At 39.3% G+C, this 20,636-nt stretch overlaps 1 protein-coding gene across 1 annotated transcript in view; it reads right to left on the bottom strand.

The window, feature by feature from the left end:
* Window positions 1–1,153: 1,153 nt before the first annotated feature.
* The window catches only part of IKZF1 (IKAROS family zinc finger 1), a gene marked incomplete at its 5' end in the record, with an annotated part of 54,330 nt that continues 34,847 nt past the window's right edge, over window positions 1,154–20,636 (bottom strand). The window contains 5 exons of the mRNA XM_082281373.1: window positions 1,154–1,895; window positions 6,088–6,222; window positions 10,572–10,697; window positions 12,608–12,775; window positions 18,671–18,931. Coding sequence (XP_082137499.1) covers window positions 1,192–1,895; window positions 6,088–6,222; window positions 10,572–10,697; window positions 12,608–12,775; window positions 18,671–18,931 — 1,394 coding nt within the window. The 3' untranslated portion in view covers window positions 1,154–1,191. The remainder of the gene's footprint in view (window positions 1,896–6,087; window positions 6,223–10,571; window positions 10,698–12,607; window positions 12,776–18,670; window positions 18,932–20,636) is intronic.

The raw sequence follows: 20,636 nt of genomic DNA, 5'->3' as shown, positions 1-20,636 counted from the left end.
GGATGGGAAGTAAAGGCTCTCCACACCTTTGTGGTCCTTGGTCCCTCATTAAATGGCAAATGCCAGGAAAAAAGAAGACGGCTGCGAATTTTGACTGGCTGGTTTAATTCCTCTCAGTGCTTTAAAAATAATCAAGTGCAACATTTATGAGTAGAGTCACAAAATTTACAAGAGGACATCTTCTGTGCAAGCAAAAATGGGATTTTTCTTTATATCTAAGAGAGGGACATTTGGATATTTTCCAGACAATTTAAAAAGATGAAAAATGTGCATAAGGAGACTCCCCACACATATATCTATCTACTTTCTCAACTGTACATCACACTTTTCTAAATAACTAAAACTTTAAAAAGAAAGAAAAATTAAATACATTGTAACTTTTATATGCAGAGAAAGGAGGGGTTGCTTAACAAACAGTGGGGGTTTACTGGATAGGAACAGAAAATATTTATTCAAAGAAGAGCCACAATACCCTTTTTCTGTACATTAAATGCAATTCATACTTCACAGAGTATATTACAAGGGTGTTTCTTCTATCTTTTGCATTCCTGCTCGCCTGCCTAGTGACACAAACAAGGCATGTTGTGATGTCAATACCAGTAGCACCCTTGCAGGTGGAAATGTTCTACTTCTTACCACCAAAGCAACTCAGAACCTTCTGGGTGGGGCAGGTCCCGTCCCACCCCAGCTGTCCATGAAGTCATCTGAGATGGGTCCCTCCATCTTCAGTTGAGTTCAATCTTCCCAAAAGAGTCAAATAATACCAGAAATCGAAACACATACATCTGGTAGAAGAGCCCTACTCTCAGGGTGTTATGAGAGAAAGCCTGGCCACTGCTGCCTGTTGTGTCCTTGTTGTGTGGAGCATCCTGCACGTGGTTAAGAGTTCTGGCAAAGGGGGCTTGCAAGAATCATCAGTTCAGGGAAGGGCTTTCAGCTATGTGACTACAAAAGCTTCTACTTACATTACTAAAGGTTTTTGTTGATCAAACATTTTCAGTAAAAACTCATTTTAGAAAACTGAGTTGCAATGCATACTACCAAAATGAAATCCCTTTTCTTGTGGGAGAAGATTGCTGAACTTCTGATTCTCTTGTGACTTTTACTGTCCAGCTGACTTTTGCTTTGTTGCTGTCATGGCTTGTGCAGCTCCAGTAACGCAGCTGTTGAGGCTCGATCCGTGCCAGTGTTTTAACCCATGTGGAAACGATGCTCCCCTCGAGTTATGTGGGAAGAGAATTCGTACCTGTCCTGGCTGTGGTAGCCACACATGTTGCATTCAAAAGGATCGCGGAACCCGTGGCAGCCCATATGGATTGTATACATCACATGATCCAAGAAAAGGACTCGACAGTGTTCACACTTGTAAACTCTTACTTGCTCCCCATTGCTGCTGATCACTTTGAAAGCATCCTGGGAATTGTCAGTACCCGCTCTCAAGACATCGTATTGCCTGTTTTCTTCTTTGATAGAGATGCCATTTCTTGCATGGGCACCTATGTGGTTTGTCAGGTAGATCAAACCACTGCGCTCCTCATTATTGCTCTCTGTATCTGTTGAGTCTTGGCAGCTGTTGCTGGGAGAGACATCTCGTTCAGAGGAGACAGACTTGGCTTTGGAAAGCAGCAACAAGTTTTCCACTGCGCTGTCCTGAGGGAGGTTGGAGCGAACCGGATTGTCCCCGAGAGGTTTGTGGAGCTGATACATGGGGCTGATGACGGGCACCACCTCAGAGCCACCTGGCGGTGTCTGGACGAGGGGACGCAGGGACTCTGCCCCCAGGTAACTGATGGCGTTGTTGATGGCCTGGTCGATCACGTGTGTCTGCATGAGTTCATTCTCCTTCTCGTAGTTGATGCTGGCATCGTATGGAAGATCAGGCAAACATTTGTCACCTGCAGTGAAAAAGTGAGGAGTTAGAGGGTTAATTTCTACATAATTAAGGAAACGAACATCTTGGATTAATAAAACAGGGAAGAAGAGAGTTGACCACATCTGCCTCTGAAATCCACCTGAAGTATTCACAGCTCTCTAATACAGGTGTTCAGGAAAACGGTGTGTTGGTGGTATTTTTTAGCCTGCAAAATAATTTGAGGGCTTTGGAAAAGCAAATGGATGAAAGAAATTCTGGAAATTATTTATATGGAGACTCATGGGAGCTACAGATCAAATGCTTCATCATGTCTTTTTCCTTTCTGACTGGCGTCCCTCATCTGCCTCCTGCAGTGAGCAGAGGCATTGCCTTTGTGGCTGGTGAAGCCGGTGCGCCAGCGCAGCCACAGCAAGCTTGGCCTGATGCTTCAGAGCGTGAAGCACATTATCAATATTTTTACCTAAAATATTACATTCTTAGACGGGAAATTGTATGGTTTAGTTTTAGACCTTCAGTTTCTTAGAAATAACCCACATCAGCAATGTGGTCATATATATGGCATTTTGGAGAAAAATCAATAAAAACTTTATTTTTCGTATTGCCACCATCCCCACGCACCTAACATAAGCCATGTTAGACACATTACCAGAAGCTACCCATGTTCCTAAATATTTTGTGTCAAAAAGTTGTGTACAGGAGTAACCAAGAATCACGGAAAAAATTTAAGTGCATGTGTAGTTGGAGCATATTTTGCCTACAAGGTAGAAAGCCCTGTGTAGAGCAAGCTTACTTGTTACTGGTAACTTTGATTCTGATGGGATTCCAAAAGTAAGGAGTAAATCTCTAACTTTTTTTAGACTGCACTAATGTATATTTAGCTGGACACCCCAGTATGGAATGTTGAGTTTCACTACAATTTCCCCCAGATTGCTGGACAGATAGCAAAACATAGAAGGCAAAAGTTAGGACTTAGAAAACTATTTAAATGCACAGATGCTGATTTTATGAACTTGAGCAGTCTTCTCTAACAGTGTAAACCACCAAAGTGATTACCAGGCCCTTAATAAATTCATGCAAAGATAAAGAGGTAAAAGATTTTCAGAGGTTCTTATGGTCTACCAATAACAGATTGTTGATAGTCTGGATGGATTTTCTGGCTCTTCAGATCTTGGGAAACACTAAAAGCCACAAACATCCCTGTGAGGTGCTGTCACTATTTCCTGATCACCATGAAATTTACTGGTAGGTCTTGGAAAGTCCTAATTTGTCAAAAGAAATGCTAACAGAGGCATGGAAATTTTACCAGCAGATCTGCACACTAATTTATCAACAATTTCCCACCCAGTTTCTACTCAGATTGACCATTCCAAGTCAGTGAAGAGACAAAAAACCTTCTAGCATGACACTTTTGCAATGGTGGGGGCCAAAGTATAGGAAGTCCTGTGGTCTACGTTTCCCACAAAATATGGTTTCATACCAGTTCCATGCTCTGCAAGCAGAGAAAGAAATGCCCTGAGCATTGCGTAAGTTCCTATGGGGGATGTAGGGTACAGACACCTTCTGGCTGCTATGCTACACAAGTTTCCAGTTCCTCTTGTTTTCTTTCCCAATCATTCTGCCAATTTGGGGTGCAGCCCTTTTTATTCCAGATTTATCCTTTATAATGCTATAGTTTTCAGGCAGAGTTTCATGCTTAAGATTCAAAATAGGCATTGTAAAAGACTCTTGAATTAAATACAGAAAAACTCTCCTAATATGAATGTATGCACTTTATTCAAGGAGGAAAAAATGAGGTCAAAATCATTCATATTCCTTGGGCACTGCACACCACTGAAAAGTGGGACTGGTCCTCATTAAAAACAAAATTTTGGGCATCCAGAAAGCATGATTTAATATCTGTTTCTTGGGAAGCATTTGCTTTATGTAGCATAACTAGTTGGTAGTTGTGCTGAGAGGATCAAGTGTTCATAAGAAAAATATGCTTCCAAGCGAAGTGCCTGAAACAGACACAAAGTTAGGGTAGGCAGGTACCATTTCTATATCTGAGCAATGCAGTAATACTTGCACTCATTAAAAATAATAGCTCATTTCTGTGGTTATTAGAGCATAAGTAAATTAAACTGCTAAAGGTTTGATGCACTTCAAGGTTTGCACTGCTCAGGATTCTGCAGCAGGTACTTAAACAATAAAAATGCACTCAGTGCATGTGGGCACCTTTTCTCTTAGTATTTCTTAATCCCTCTCTGCTGCCTGTTCTTTTAAACATTATAAACACATCAACCTTTCATGCAGTTCTCACTCTCTGGTTTGGATGGCCCAGTTCTTTTGGGTTTGGGACCAATTCCAGTTCAGAATACAGAGAGAATTTTACGGATAACTGGCTGAATTTGGTGAACAATCTCATTTTTGAAGGGTAATTAATTTATTCTTGAGAAAAACTAGTGAAGAAGAAGATGCTCCTTCCCTTATGTGAAGGATGCCATTTTACTCCTTGTCCCTGGAATTCAGCACAGGGATTGGGACAACATGATAATCTGAAAGAGCAATAAACACGTTTTAGTAGCCAAAAGCTCTCCTCACTGGCCAGCCCAACCTTGTGTTAATCAGGAATTCGCCTACTGTATGAAGCAGCAGGTGAGGATTGGAAAGGAAAGGATTTGGGAGCATTTTCTTGTTAAAAAAGTTTTTCCTGTTGAAGGTTAGCAAATTCCCATAAATATCTGCTGTCAGTAGGTTGTCTTCTTACACTGCACCCTGAAAAACTGACAGGAAACTCTGCCCTCCTAAAGCACATAGTTAAGCTGGCTGTCTTTGCTGTTTCTTAGGGTGAACAGAGAAAAAGAGAACGAAATAGCCAGTCCACACCCAAGGATACATTGCATATAGGGTACTTGCTAGTACCTTCTAAATTTTAGCACTTCTGGTCTTCCTGTAACTTTCATAGAATTAGTATCTTGCCAAATGCAAACAGTTACTGGAGTGTCTAAACTAGTCTGGTTGGCCTTACATACATATTATAGTTGATACATTTTTGGTAACTATTTCGACTACAGCTTTTGCCCTTTTATAAACATAAGTGTTTCTTATCCTTGACTATCTCCTAGAATTGTTGCCTTCTTTTTGTTGCCTGGACTTGAAAAAAGCCTTGGAATTTAATTTAAAACCTTTTGTTGCACGTCCTGATGTAGCTGAAACTCCCCTTTCCTTGTCTAGGAAATACTAATTTTCCTTTCACCCTCGTGTCCTTGTTGAAGAAAGTATATTTGCATTTTCTGTCCCATAAACTGGTCTTTTTATTTGCCTTGACTTTTTACTGAAGACCTTCTTAATGTGTACTTTGTTTTAAAGGCTTTAGTTTCATCTGATTTTCTCCTATAGAATATTTTTTTAAAATGTACAGAGAATTAAAAAAGAACCTAACTAGATAGGAGTCTATGCTGTCCTCTGATCTCCCATGTATTTATTTATTGAAGACTAACCCTACCTAGCTGACAAAATATTGTCTGTCAGTCTCACAAAACAGGTGTAAATCCCTACTTAACACAGGCCTACTAAACAGAACAATATGAGTAGCCTTCATTTTTATAGGCTTAATGTCAAGTTTTTCATTGTTAAACAAGAGCTGCTAGGTGCAAATGGGCATGAAGTTTTTGTATTGTTCATAGAATGTACTCAAAGGTCCTTTCATTTAGGTACTGTTCTCAGACATATCAGTTTGGGCTGTAAAAATAAACAGATTTTATTAAAGGGAGAAGGAATATTACCCAGTCTATGTTCAACTATTCACAAATGCTTTCAGAAACACCAATATGCCCAGATCTGAATGTCATTCAAGAATTCAATAAAATAACTCTGAAAGTGTGGTCAAATGCTATCCCAATAGGAAACTTCTCTTCCTATTTTCAGGTTCTTAAGGCAACTTCAAGAACCTGTCCAGATTTTGTAACAATCTGCTACATAAGCTTTTAAAAAGGCAGGAAAAAGACTTAAAATTGATCTCCAGATGTGGAAAATTAAACATGAAGAAATTTATGCTGGAGATATTTAGGGTTTTTTTTTCTCCCAACGCATCTCTGTATCTGCTTCTATAGAGATACATATTGTTAATTCAGCAAAACAAGTAAAATTATAAAGCAAAAGTAAAAATGCTGTGATTTTTTTAGGGGGCTTTGTTTTATTTTATTTTTAGGAGACAGCAAATGTTTAACTCTTACCAACAAATTTCTGAGGCATAGAGCTCTTACGTTTGGCGACGTTACTTGCTAGTCTATCCAGCACGAGGGCTCTTTCTGACCCTATCTTGCACAGGTCTTCAGCCATTTCACTCTGGTTACTTTCGTCTTTTATGACTGAAATCAAATGACATCAGAAGGGTTAGGCAGGTTCCATTTTAATGGAACTGTTGTCTTAGGTTATTGTTTGTCAGTCAATGTCTTTTAGCTCCCAAGCAGCTGGATGAAGGAGCGAGCATATGAGACATAGGATGATTCTGTCTCTCGGTAACGAATTCCCTCATGCTCATTAATCTATGTACATGCTCATGTTTTCCTCATTTAGGACACAAAAATGAGATAACAACTGCAAGGTTTCTCCCTGTATGTCACATAATCTCTTCACTCTTGTTCTACAGCCACTCTGCATTTCTGTGAAAAAATGAGGTCCTAACTTTATCCTGGACACAAAGCAGTTCACCTTTTCACTCTCCCACTGAAACGCTCCCAGCATCCCTCTGCACCTCTCCCAGTGAAACCCCGTGTATGGTAATTGCTTCCTCAGCAGGAAAAATGGATAAACTTCTCAACTCCAGAAGTGGAAGATGTATTTGCAAGCTACACCAACCCTTGTCTCCAGCCCCTTTTACCCCTTAGCAAATACTTCAATAATTCTGTGATGCTATTCTAGACTTTAAATAACAATTTTAATTGATAAAATCACACCTTCAGTGGAACACTGATTTCCAATACTCAAACCTGTTTCCCAACCTCTTGCTGCTGCTGAGACTCTGTAGAATTAGAAGCTTAACTGTGAGGCTCTAGGAAAAGGAGACTATTTCACTTTCAGTATATTTTACTTCAGTACTTTCCTGCAGAAACAAAAGGGATGTATGAAAATGCACTGCCAAAACAATGACTATGAAAAAGGTATGGAAAGGTATTTCTGACTTCCATCATCTAAGAGGAAGATGAATGCACCGAGATCAGAGCACAACTGCTGTGCTGGTGGGGATTTTTGTTTGTTTGTGGGGTTTGGGGTTTTTTTTGTTTGCTTGTCAAGGGAGAAAGAGGGGTTAATTTTATTTTTATCTGCTACTAAGATATGGACATTTTTCCTGAACTTTTGAATTGCTATTAAAGGAAGACGCAAAAGATGATTTTTATACTTTGGTTCTAGGAGCTGTTCCAATTAGGTGCCCCACTCTGCTATATTTTGCCTTCTGTGCCTGCTGAGAATTTGTTTTATCACTGGATTTACTGGTTCACAGGACCCATTACCCTGGTACCTGGGTGTTTCTCAATAGCTGAGAACACATCATTGCAATCCAGTGTTACTCTGACAATATACCATAGCCATAAAAGGATGATTGTGAAAATGTTGCTGTTCCTGAAATATGTGAAATCAGGTCTGATGGATACCTGTGACGGGCAGGTGAAGTGTCCTGTTCAACAGTGCCCTGCAATACCAAACTGAGAAGTACACAACTGGTTCTTGACTCCTTGCTGCAGCAGCACGTACTGCAGTGACAGTGACAATGAAAATGCCAATGCCAATGCCAGTTACAGGGAGTTTCATGGAATTATGTTCCAGCCCATAAGACAGTAAAGATTGTAACCATTGCAAGAAATGAGAAGAATTTGGTCATGAAGGTGCAGAAGAGTAAAGGATTTTGATGGTACATAGCCACCATTGAACAAGCACACACTGGCATCTTGTGCTGGTCAAGGCCCACAGGTACCACCTCAGGAAGAGACTTACAGAGAATGTTTTAAAGCAGATATTCAACAAAGAAACAAAAGACTGCATTTTTAGTTAAAAGTCTAAATGACCAAGAAATAATTATTTAGAATATAATAACATTCCTTTTCTAATCAGTTCAAGAGAGGATGAGTCATGTATTCAACAGTCAAACTTTCAAACTTCTAAAACTGTTATTAAAAAAGAGGGCAAATTGAATTCCATACTAATCCCCAGCACTTGTAACTGAAAGCCTCTGAATTCTGCTACCAAATGGATAAATATTTCTTTATAATTTGGTGTCCGTGAACTGAAAAAAAAATTATCTTTTCAATCAAAAATTCCCAGTGACTGAAGAACTGTAATTGACAGTTTTAAAATTACATAAACTACTTCTCCTGTTCTTTTACATAAGCCTGGTAAGACTTCAGCACAGTTCTACTCAACTCAAATGAAAAACTCCAGATGATATCTTTAAGAGAAGAACTTCACATGGACAGTGAGATTATAGTCCTCCAAAATAAGAATTTTGCCATTAAATTCATCAGGTTCCAATTCTGTGTTGTATTTCCTTCTCTTAAAGAAAGTAAACCGAAGTTAAAATGTAAGTACGATCTCTTGTTCCTGTTCTTCCTCCCTTTTATTCTATCTTTTCCTTATTTAAATTCTTTCTCAATTACATTTGTTAGATTTATAAGCTGATGGAAAGCTTCTACAAGTTTCGGTCCTTTCAACTGACATTTTTTCTATGTGTACTGAAAAAGGTATTTAAAAATGCTTTAAAAAGCAATCCTGCTGTGGCAGAATGTCAAATCAGACGCTCTAGCAGATTTTTGTACCAACTTTTTTTTTGAGGCTGGGGGAAAAAGCGGGTCTGAATAATGGCTCTGACAGATCCACATCACACCTTGAAATAGTATAAGAACAGTGGTATTATAGCTACTTGCTTTTCTAAATATATCATAGAATACATTAAAATTCACAGGACATCCACTCATTCTCAGCTGTTTTTTCTACATTTTCATCATGTAAAATATTAGGAAAAAATGAAGGAAAGCTTTATTTTTTAGAGATATAAAGAATTAATTTATTAACTGAGGACTAAATTCCTTTAAGAGTGAAGTCTTTGGCTGAATATGACGTCTACACCCTTAAGTAAATAATTTTTTTTCTAATTTGCAAAAGCCATCCTGTTATGTCAAATATAGAATGTGATGATACTTCCAGTATACACAAGAGGAAGTGATTCTTTCAAAGCGTTAATTAATTCCTCAAGTTTTTATCCCTCTGAGTTATTAGATATTTAGTTATAAGCTAGTGCAAGCTCTCCTGTCAGGATTTTATATAAACAAGGGTCAGTCTCTAAAACTTTTTCATTTCTTACTAAAGTTTATGATTCCTGACATAGTTTTCATCCTAATAAGAGTTTTAGTAGTTCAGCTACTCATTCACACATACTTTCAAGTTCTGTGTGCAGGCAGTTAAATCCAGGTGCCAGACACCGAAGACTGAAATCCCAAATCAGAATATTTGATTCTAAATCCTGTCCCCTCTTTGAGAAATAAATATTGCTGCTTACTGTACATTATTACATTGAGGTTTTCTATTCATATATTCTCCAGCCCCTCAATAAAATTAGAAGGGGCACTGCTCTTACATGCTATCTGCTAAAGCATCTCAGTTGTATTCACTGCTATCATTATGTGCATATCCTTTACATTATTTGATAGCATGTAAAAACATATTCAGGTTCTGTACAGATATAAAATATTAAATGAAGCATCATTGCAAATAGGGCAGAGAGAACCTTCCATTTTTGTTATTTGACAAATTAAATAACATATACTGACAGGATTACAAAGGTATGCAGGAAATGGAACTTACTGGCTGGGTTTAAACTCCACCAGAGAAGCTGGATCTTCTCTATCTAAAACTGCACATTCAAGGGGACTTTGTAATTCTAATTACTGTGATCAATCCCATGCAGATCATCTGGATCTTTGTTAAAAAATTTAATCCAAGTCCCAATATCTGCTTGCTCTCTTTCTGGGCATAGTTTTTTTAATATTCTCCAAGAAATAGACTACCTTCATCATTGCACTAGTCTCAACACAGAACCTCACCTCCTCCCAGTTTTCTTTTAAAGGGAAGCTTGGGAAGAAGGCTGTCAAGAAGTTATTAGCTGTTCTGGACTGTCTCAAGTCAAACTGCCTAAATTAAATATCTCTGGCTTTATGTCCTCTTGCTTGGCAGAGTGAGATCAAAGTCAGATTGTTCATCCTTGTTAGATGAGTTGTTCCCAGTGGTCAAGTAAGACCTTTAAGCCATGCCTGGGAAGAAGATGTGCAGTGCAGAAGATTCTGCAGCCTTACCTAGAACACCAGCATTCAGTCTTTATTAAAAACACATCCACAAGTGTATTGCAATACAGGCCTCCAAGAGAAGGCAGTGAGGTGATATAGCCACATTGTCTTGAGATGACAAACTGATGATCTCCAGGCCTTGCAAGTGTTTTGCTACATGTTTGAATTGTACTTTGGCTTTTTACTGGAGCTAAACAAAGCGAGACAACAGCCAAATGCTTCTCAAATAAAGCATAAATCCAGACACAGTATCATACATATGGGGGATGCATGTGCCTTCCCAAAGCAGAAGTTGCTACAAATGGTACTACTGATTCTTTTGCACTCCTTCCTCTGCATTCATGACAGGACAGCAATATTCCCCAAATGGACACTTTTATTACCTGGATAGATGCTGCTTGAGAGATTCATGGTTTGCAGGTAGTTATGGCAGCGTTCTTTATGTTCTTCCAAAGAGCTGCGCTGCTTGTAACTGCGACCACAATATCCACACTTATGGGGTTTGCCAACTGGAGAAAACACAATTCAATATGAGATTCAGAAGAGGCATTCAACAGCATATTAACAATGGTAAGAACAAGAGATAAAAAGCCCACCCCAAAAATAAAGCCATGCTGGGGTGAAGAAAGATTTTGTCAATTTAAAAAAATCTAAGTGAGAAACAGCTAATGGAAAACTGGCTGTATATCTTTACATCAACAGGCCAATTCTATGGGTGCTGCAAACTGATTTTAGATTATTCCGATCAGATAAAGACTGTGACATTAAATCTTTAAAAACAGCGTCTACACAGGTTAGAAACCGAGATACCTTCAAAGGTCTGGGAACAGTTGCTTTAGTGCCCAGTGGGACAGAGACTGCCAGTGGATGAACTGGTGGTGTAGGTAGACACTTGGCTGGAGGTCGGTTCTGGTGTAAACAGAACCAGCCCAACCCTTTTAAGACAATCTTAGATTTTGTGTGTTTTCTGCTCCTGGAAATTCAAGAGAAATGGCATGACAATTTCTTTTCTGTATTACACCAATCCAGATCTAGCTGGTTCTAGGAATTTTGCACAAAAATACTGGTTTATGTACTTCTGGACTTGAATTTTCTGTCTTAACATGACAAGACAGTCACATTATATGTGATTTCACAATTTTAGATGGCTACACAGTTTAACTTCCAAATTTTATTTGCAGATTCTTAGGTGAAAATCAGATTCAGACATCGAACTTGTTTTATAATGTATTGGTGTCAATTTGCCAATTGCAGGAACTAATCATTATCTATAATTTAGCCACTGTCTCTTTAATTACAGAACCCTCAAAGTTTGCCAAGAGGGTCTAGGTGCAATTTCATATATATATACACGAAAAGCTATGTTTCAAATTGTGCATCCATGAAAATCAATATCAGCAAAGGAGAGGGAGGCAAAATACTATTTAAAATATATGTTTTCTTCAATCAGGCTGGGAAAACCAGGAAAAGTGGAAATTATTTTGGAAATTTGGGTCAACTCTAAGGATCTTATTATTCAATGTGAGTGCTAGAAAAGAATTTGCCTAGATTTTAGCAGCACAAAAACATAATTTTGAGAGCTCCCTTTCTGCCACCCAGAACCCAAAGCCAACTTTCACAGGTAATGTTACCAGTGTCAATTCCAGCAATGAGTATTGGAGGTCTCCCATCCAAATAGCAATTTGCATTTGCAGCTTAGCTTGGGAAACTAGATGAGATCGCACTCCGCTTTTAAAGGCACTTTAAATGTGCTAAATTGGTTTTACTTCACAGAAGGTATGTGACTATGGCTTCTGTCAAACAATGAGATGTTCATGGTACCAGGAAAGTGCAGCTATTCAAAAATATTTATTCATATCTCCATATTACTGTTGAGACAGATGCTGAAAAACTCCATCAGAGTCCCCTTTTGTGGAAGATAATAATCTTTCTTTCTCCCACCCTTTCCCTTCTCCCCATTCTCTCTTTCAAAGTACTTGTAATAACAAGGTGCAACAAGTAACTCCTGCTAAATGCTGTAGGCAGTGTTCACTCCTTAGGTTGAGGATGAATAGCAGACTGTGTTTCAACTTTATATTATCTCTAGCCCTAAAACATTAATCAACTTTAACTCATCTTCGTACTTCCATGAAATGTATTACTCACATGAGGCTTGTAAGATGAAACCCTAACACAGAAACTTTGAATCAGCCAAGAAGTATGGGAAAAAACCCGGTTCTTCTGGTGAAGGGTCGTGAGTGTGACGTGTTTAGTCATTTCTGATGCTGACACGCTGTGGCCGACTCACAGCTTGGTTAACCCCAAGATGGGGCTACTCAGCTCCACACTGTGAAAAGAGCTCTCAGGCTTGGTGGCCACCCCCATCTCCTCAGCAGGTATGGCGATAAGCAGCCCTGGTTATTCCCAAACCTTCACTTACCTGAGTGAGTCCTCAGGTGTCCCGTGAGGGCATCCCTGCGGCGGCAAGCGTAGTTACACAGGTGACACTTGAAGGGCTTTTCACCTGAGTGCAGCTTTATGTGGCGCAGAAGGTTGCCCTTCTGGGTAAAGGAGGCTCCGCACTGATTGCACTGGAAAGGGCGCTCTCCTATGGGAAGAAGGAGAAAATATGTGAGAACAAAAAAATCTTATGCGGTAACAAGAGAAAGATTTCAGGGAGAAAGTTGTTTTCTCACTGCTGCTCTGTGACTTCCACCGGCTGCAGGTTTGATATAACATGAGGCTTTCAGACTAAACCTGCCAGTTTCTTAATGCTTCACTGGCTGGGTCAATTTGATCTGAAAATCTAATTTTTTTTTTCTAAATCAGAATGGCACATCACAATGCAAATTCAAACTCATTTAAATAAAGTGACTGCAGCATTTTGTGTTGAAGAGCCACTCTTCCTGATCAGCAGTTTTGGAATAAACCAATATCCAATTTTGCATGTTGTGGCATTTGGTGGGGTTTTTAATGTGGCTTTTTTCAAAGGGTCTTTAAAATATGCCACTGAAGCAGCAAAATAAAAAGGAAACTCATTAAAAATGCATTTCAGGATCACAAGTTCATTTCAGCGTTACATTCTTATATTTAAATGAAAGGCACTTCATTATAACAGTTATAATAACTTCTTTTCATTTACATTTTCCCTGTATTTTCCCTTTCAATTTCTTCTCCATTACCTGTCTGTCCCTAAGCAGCCAAATCAGGAAAGAGACAGAGAAAAGAGAGAAAGCAATAGAGTAAAATCACAGAAGTTAAGACAGTGCAAAGGAAGCCCTGTACTTCCATGCCTAAGTCCCAACCCTGCCCTAGGTAAGGTATGAACAGAGGAGCTGCACAAACAGGCTCTGGTGCTCTACACCTTGGACAGACATGGAAAAACTTGAACACACACAGCCTTGATTTGTCTAAACTGGTGCCTGTTATCAAGGAAGTGAATCAAAGCCTTTGCAAAAATTGATATGGCTGTTGTTTGCTATTTAGTGCTGTTTAAAATCAATATGATAATTTATTAATTAGGGGGTTTTAGGTTTTGCTCTTGGTTTTTAAATTTAAGATGGATGAGGCCTCTTCTGAAATCAGTGGGAAAAAAAATATGTCTCCAGTTGTACCAGATAGGAATAAGAGAAAATTTATACATGAGAGCATTCTATCAGCAAGAACTGCTTCTGCATGCCTATTTCTGCACGGCCCTCAACTAAGTCAAACTAGCCTTTAAAACTCACTTGCTGAATTCTGTTTCTCTTAGGCATCAATTCAATCTCTTGTAGTAATTATAGTGCATCAACAACATCAGAAATAGCCCAGAGATGACTTGTTCTTAGTCTTGATTTTTTTTTGTGTAACAATAACATTGTATTTAAGATTTCAGAGCTGAAGTTAAAATATTAAAAAAAAAAAATTAAACAATATCTTCCTTCTCTCTCACTTAAACATCATATATTATTTTTCACACCTAGGATGAAATTTTATGTCCGTACATGTGCATATATGTGCAGCATGATCATTTTTGACTTCTGGGTAATGCAGCAGAACAGCTGAAGATCAATTAGACAGCAGCACAATCCCAACCCAAAAATATGAAAACTGCCATCATGGCAAGACATTTTCAGTGGTCAGTTAGAAGCAGGGCAGCATAGTGCCTGTCAAGCCAAATGAGCTCACTTTCTTGGTCCATCAAGTAGCTCTGTTCATCTAAACTATACTCACATCTGGTTCAGCTGGCGTGGCACACAAAAATGCCAGCATAAGCCTTACAGGACTTTGCAATGTACTTCATAAGCCATGCATGGTACAGTTAGGGGGAAAAGAAAACAGGTAAGTGTCTCTCTGCTTTACTTAATCTTTGGGGCAGTTACTCAGTGCAGAAGGTATTTTTCAGAAATGGACTGAAACAGTAAATGAAAGAAGTCAGCTTGGCAAGGGGAATACAAATTCAGAAGAAATGGTTAATTCTTACTAAGCAGCTTTTCTAGCATTCATTTCTGTTATTTTTACTCAGAGGACTGTAAGGGGAGAATAAAGAATCATAAAAGTACTCCAGGAATGAAATGTAAAGCAAAGTAAGAATGAAATGTATCTCAAGCCTACAGCTCTCCCAATTACAGGGTGAAATCTTGCACTAGGTGGAAGAGACAGATGGATGGAGCATTTCAAACGAGACTGCTGCATTCCAATTACTTCTCCAGAACTTACAGCGGGATCAAACGTAAGGGAGCCTGCACTCACGGTGCGTAGAAGGGAAACAACATTGTCACCAAAAGACCTTGAAGCTACGTGTAGCTTGGCTGGCCCTTAGTTGTCCATGCTACAACTAGTGGTGTGGGGAATGCCTTTCTTGTGAGCCCAGCAAAACTTGCAGACCTGCCAGGAAGCTGACAGCCACAGATGGAAAGTTACTGGGTGTGGTGATACCTCCCAAAATGAGGATTGAACAGGATGGAAAGAAAAAACACATAATGACTCTTTTTCTAAACAGTCTAAACATTGTGTTATTTTCTCCAGGTCTGAACAGCATATACCTGTCCTGGGCATGTAGCCACAATCAATTATAGGCCCAGGAACAAGAACTGCAATGGGACCCTTAACTCAATCAACCATTATCACCATTGCAGTGATTTGCAAGCCTTGCTGGGAGCTTGGGCCCTGGACCACTTTTTCAGTGAAGAACACTTATCATCTTAATTAAAATATTTCTTATTTCATAAACAATATGACAAGATCACCTAACACACAGAGACCTGCAGAGCTCTCTTTTTCTTTTCTTTTTTTTTTTTTTCCCTTCAATGGGCATTAATTTTCTAAATAAATTTGAGATATTCAGAACTAAGTAACAAGATGTGAGTGAACTAACTGGTGACTTAAGTTAGTGCACATATAGGGAGGCAATATATACACCTATGCACACACATACAGAGATATGCACATATATGCAGATATATGCACAGTGAGCAAGAGAAGCTTGAATCTATACCCTGAGGTTTCAGCATCAGGAAGCAGGAGCTTCTTTCTCCTTTCAAGATCTCCTTTTTCTTAAACACCAAACAAACAAGAAAATTAATGCGCTGAAAGGGAAGGAGAGTGACAAGAGCTGGGCATCAGTGAGTTGGGATTTGCTCTGCAGATGGAAGCGACAGGTAAGGTGCTAGGAAGCAGTCCGTGCTGTACAGGAGGGGGCAAAAATATCAGGTGCTGCTCTGCATATCTGCATTTGGCAGGTGTATTCATTAAAAGTAATTATGTCTTTTATAAGGTCAGGCAGTCATTTTATTTTGGCACTTTAGTGTGCTAGAGTTTTGTTCACTTATCAAATATTTATTTAAGAAAACCTCACTGCATATGCAGGTTTTACATGAATTAGCAGCAAAGTAATTCATTTGTGAGGCTTATTCCTTCACCAGACATGTATTGAAATGGGCTTCAGCATAGTCAGTTAAATGTCTGTAATAGTATATCCCATTTCGACTTTAATTTTCACAGCGCAGCTGAAAGGAAAAGCAGTCACCACTGTTTCCCCATGACGTCCCTTTAATTTAAACTACCAGCTCTGAACTTCCACTCTTTTGCCAGCCCCTGAAAAACCACCTGAGCTCATTCAAAGAGGCTGCTCAGGAGAGGAGCTGAGGACAAGGCTGGAGGGAAAGAAAAGGCATTCTTTCCGTGGAAGGACACAGGGACAAAACTTCACACCCTTTAGTTTTACTGAGTGTAAAAGAAGGGGGTCCTCCTAAGCAAAGTGCCTCTTGTGGGGTGCTTCCACTGTAGGCTTGAACGACATTCCCTGATTAAAAAGAGGGTCTAGTTGGCAAGGGAAGATCTCTGCAAAGGGTGGAGAAATCTTCAAGTGACAATCTTTGTGTGGTAGCACCCCAAGCACCCTTGGCAGCCAAATGGGTCCCTCTGCTAGGCAAGCAATTTGGGCAGCTGAAGGTCTGAGCCAGGGAAATGACCTGGCACCCAGTGAGGTGGCACCTGGGGATATTGTCACAGGGAACAGGCAGCCCAGCTTGTGCTCAGACACAGCGTGCTGGGTACCAAGGAGTGCACAAGAAACAAAGGCAGCTGTGCCCGCTGCCTCCCTAAAGTCATACAGGCCATATGTATCTTCATACAGGCCATTCAGCCCTGGTGCAAACACTGCCATGGACTCTTAGGGACCTGAAACAGCTCCTCTGATTCAGCAACAACAGGGCTTTTAAATAAAAGAGCAGTCTGCTTAAAAAAGTACAAAGACTTCTACCTCTAAGTGCATTTTAAGTTGCAACATATTATTTCAACCACTACAGCATCCTCTTCAGCCCATGGGTCTGTTTAAAAGGCCTCAGCTACAACTCATTTTATGCACTCATTTTATCAACTTTTAAAGGATCATATTAATGTAAGGGAAAAGGGAAAAGGGAAAAGGGAAGAGGGAAGAGGGGGGAGGGGAGGGGAAGGGAAGGCAGGGCAGGGCAGGGCAGGGCAGGGCAGGGCAGGGCAGGGCAGGGCAGGAAAGGAAAGGAAAGGAAAGGAAAGGAAAGGAAAGGAAAGGAAAGGAAAGGAAAGGAAAGGAAAGGAAAGGAAAGGAAAGGAAAGGAAAGGAAAGGAAAGGAAAGGAAAGGAAAGGAAAGGAAAGGAAAGGAAAGGAAAGGAAAGGAAAGGAAAGGAAAGGAAAGGAAAGGAAAGGAAAGGATCAACAACCACTTTGTTTTATCTAGGAAGTAGGCTATGGCCTCTCTTCTGAGTACTAGTTGTGGCTTTTCCAATAATTGTCTGCTCTTCCCTGACAGAGGGATTTATCACATGGAATTGAAGAGTACTTTGAAGCAGGCAGTGTAACAGCATTGTTTCTGAACCTGGGTAACCCATGTTACACTAACAGATCGCACACTTCCACAGCTTAAACAGACACAGTTACTGTGACAGACAGCGACACTGAGGGCAATGGAATACAGGGCTTTTCGTGGATCCTCTCCATTAAACCCTGAAAGTACTTTGTTAATCTCACTACTTAGTAATTGTGGGAAAGTTATTTAAGCAAGACTGTGAGGACATGGAGGAAGAAAGTGTCTATATGTTTATTGGCACAACTATTTCAGTTGAATGTAACTATAAGACAGATCATTCTTACCTTAAAAATATTTTAAAATTCCCTCTCATTGGAATATTCATGCAAAAATGCCAAATCCCCAATTTATTTTCAAAGCAACTTCTGTGAAACAGCAGTACAGTTCAGTTCTTCTCTTTTAACTATGAATGACATTAAAGTTTAGATTGGAAGCCTAATTTTTAGACATCTTATATCAGTCAAGGTGAGACTCACTCTTTACTCCTTCATTTGTTTCAGTCTCTTCATTTTTGGCCCTCTTTGAGACTATTCAGAATTATAAAATTGAGGCAAGAATATTCCCAGCACTGTATAATGAAAAGCCATCTTTATGGAACACAAAATTTTTACATGTCCCTTTTAGCGTCCCAGTGGAAACACTTTATTGCACATTTGGCCAGTGACAATACTTGTTTTTACTTCATGAAACACTGGACATGAAATGTAAGTCTTTTTTGACTAAGTCTATCAATACAGTTCTCTTAATATGTATTTTGCCAATCACTTTCATAATCACTGATCCATAACGAGCTTTGCTCTTTTTACAGACTGGGTTACAGACCAGATTACAACTGGGTTAATTTCAGAGTTAGCTGCAAATGGGTTTTTCAGCAGTTCTTAGACATTTCTTAGAAATTAAACAAGACTTCTTTACTTTTAAATTTGATTTTACAAACTTTTTTGTTTCAAACCAAACAAACAGCACAATTTCTAGCCCCATAGATGGACTTCCATGAAGAAGTCTCAATTCCTGTGCAGGCCAAAAGAATGTCCCAAAATAACTGAGTTCTGAAGGCTCACCAACGCTGCCTTACCTTACAAGAGGCAACATGTGCATGATACAGAAAATAAGTCTTAGTTACTAATATGTGGCCAGTTCTTGTCAACTACAGGAAAAACTATGGCAGGCCTTACCAGTGTGGCTTCGTTTGTGAACCATGAGCACATTGGGACCGATGCAAATTATCCCACAGATATCACATTTTAGCTTTCCGTTAGGAAGTCGAATGCCTCCAACTCCTGACAAAGCCTTGCTGCCTGGGCCATTGTGTGAGCCATTCATTTTCTCTCCTGCAGCATCAAGCATTCGTAAATCCTCTGCACATTCTTCCCCATTCATTTCACAGGCACGCCCATTCTCTTCATCACTCTGAGTCTCTATTTTAATATTACCAGCTGAAAAAAAACAATACAGGATGCCACTCAGTTTGGTTACAGAACAAATAATGTGGCAAAGAAACAATCACATGAACGGAGTTAACTTCTAAACAGCAGGTACAGTATCACTAAATAACAAATGCTATGGACTCGACTACAATTCTATGGGCAATGAGATGAGTTTGTAACACATCAAGCAGTGAACAGTGAATATCAGTAAAACAAATACAAGGCATCCAGGGAGCTGGGAACCAAACAATATTACAGGTCTGTTTCTAGGTTGCTTTGAGATTTTTGCGTTTATAGCTTTGATTTTGACAATCAGGCTAATTGGAATGAAATTTAAAATGAATCCACTTCATAGGGATTTGTCCAAAACAATCATGAAAGTAAGTAACTCAATGGATAAAAGTGAACAGAAAATGCAACACTCTCCACTTGGCAGGAAGATTCCAAGGGTTGTACTGAATCCAAAGTTTTGGTTTGCAGTTCTATGGGGTAAGCAACAACAGTGGGAAAGCAAAGAGTACAAACACTGATAAAGAAAGCAGAGTAGGGAAGGATGGAAGGAAAAATTTAAGGAAATTATAGGAGTGATAGTTGTGTATCTAGGACAGCAGGATTAGGATTGATGAATAACAGGAGAAGATTCCTAGAGTCAGGAGCTATGATTAAAAACCAGTCAAATAAAAAAGGTGGCTGGGAAAAGTGTTATGACTCTTTTGGATAAATCATTTTTGTTGTAATCCCATAGGCATCAATTGCTTACAGCCAGAAGAACTTAGGTGTAAATTTGCCATAGCCTCACAACATGTGATAACATAGAGGCTAGTAAATTTGATCTGATATGAACATAGCCAACTTTAACATTAAGGAAAGGGCCAAGATTCAGACCAGTTCATGCCAGTATTCCTCTTCTCTCCACAGGATTGCATGGTGTTTTATGAAGAAAAAAGTAATATTTTCTGTTATTTCCCTATTTTCTGATCTGGTGATTTTGGCAAAAAATACTTCTTCATTAGGCTGAAAAAAACCTATTTCATTGCCCAAAATCTTACTTTCCATACAGTAAAACCCCCTCTACCTTCATCCCACCCCACCCCCCAAAAAAAAAGAATTTACTTTAGTGGGTAGCTAAGAATACAAAGGATCTGTTTCATCCAATGAAGTCCAGGTCTTTTCCTTCTCTTTCGTGGTAACCTGATTCAAAAGTGATAGTGTAGCAGTGTGATAATAATAAGCTATCGGCTATAATTACCTCAAGAGGCTGAAAGACCTTGGTACTCCCTTGAAATGGAGAGGACTGACAAGCTCTTCTCTGATACATCCTGCAACCTCACAAGAGTCCCAGGAGGACTGCATGGATGTAACTGACTAGAGTACCTGACTCAAAATCCTGCTGGGAAACAGATGCCTAAAGGTGTTCACACTTATGAATACTGCTTGACTGGACACCTTTTAAAAAGTCTACCAATCTAGGTATTTTAATGATTTTTCAAGTATTGCATTTTTAATAGAAATCATACACAAACCACAATAAATGCATATCATAAATAGCAGTTTTCCTTGAAAGTGTATGTTCTAAAAAGGAGAATAATTTAGTGATATGGCAGAAAAATCAATGACCAAACAATGACATAGAAAGATGGTATGACTGGTTAAACAGAAGTGATTCTGCAAATTTAGTGGACTACAACCCCATACTGTTATTTTCACCACGGCA

The sequence above is a fragment of the Coloeus monedula genome (assembly GCF_965178545.1).
Source record: "Coloeus monedula genome assembly, chromosome: 1".
In the NCBI taxonomy this organism is placed as follows: Eukaryota; Metazoa; Chordata; class Aves; order Passeriformes; family Corvidae; genus Coloeus; species Coloeus monedula.
This window is presented reverse-complemented; position numbering and strand designations above follow the sequence as displayed.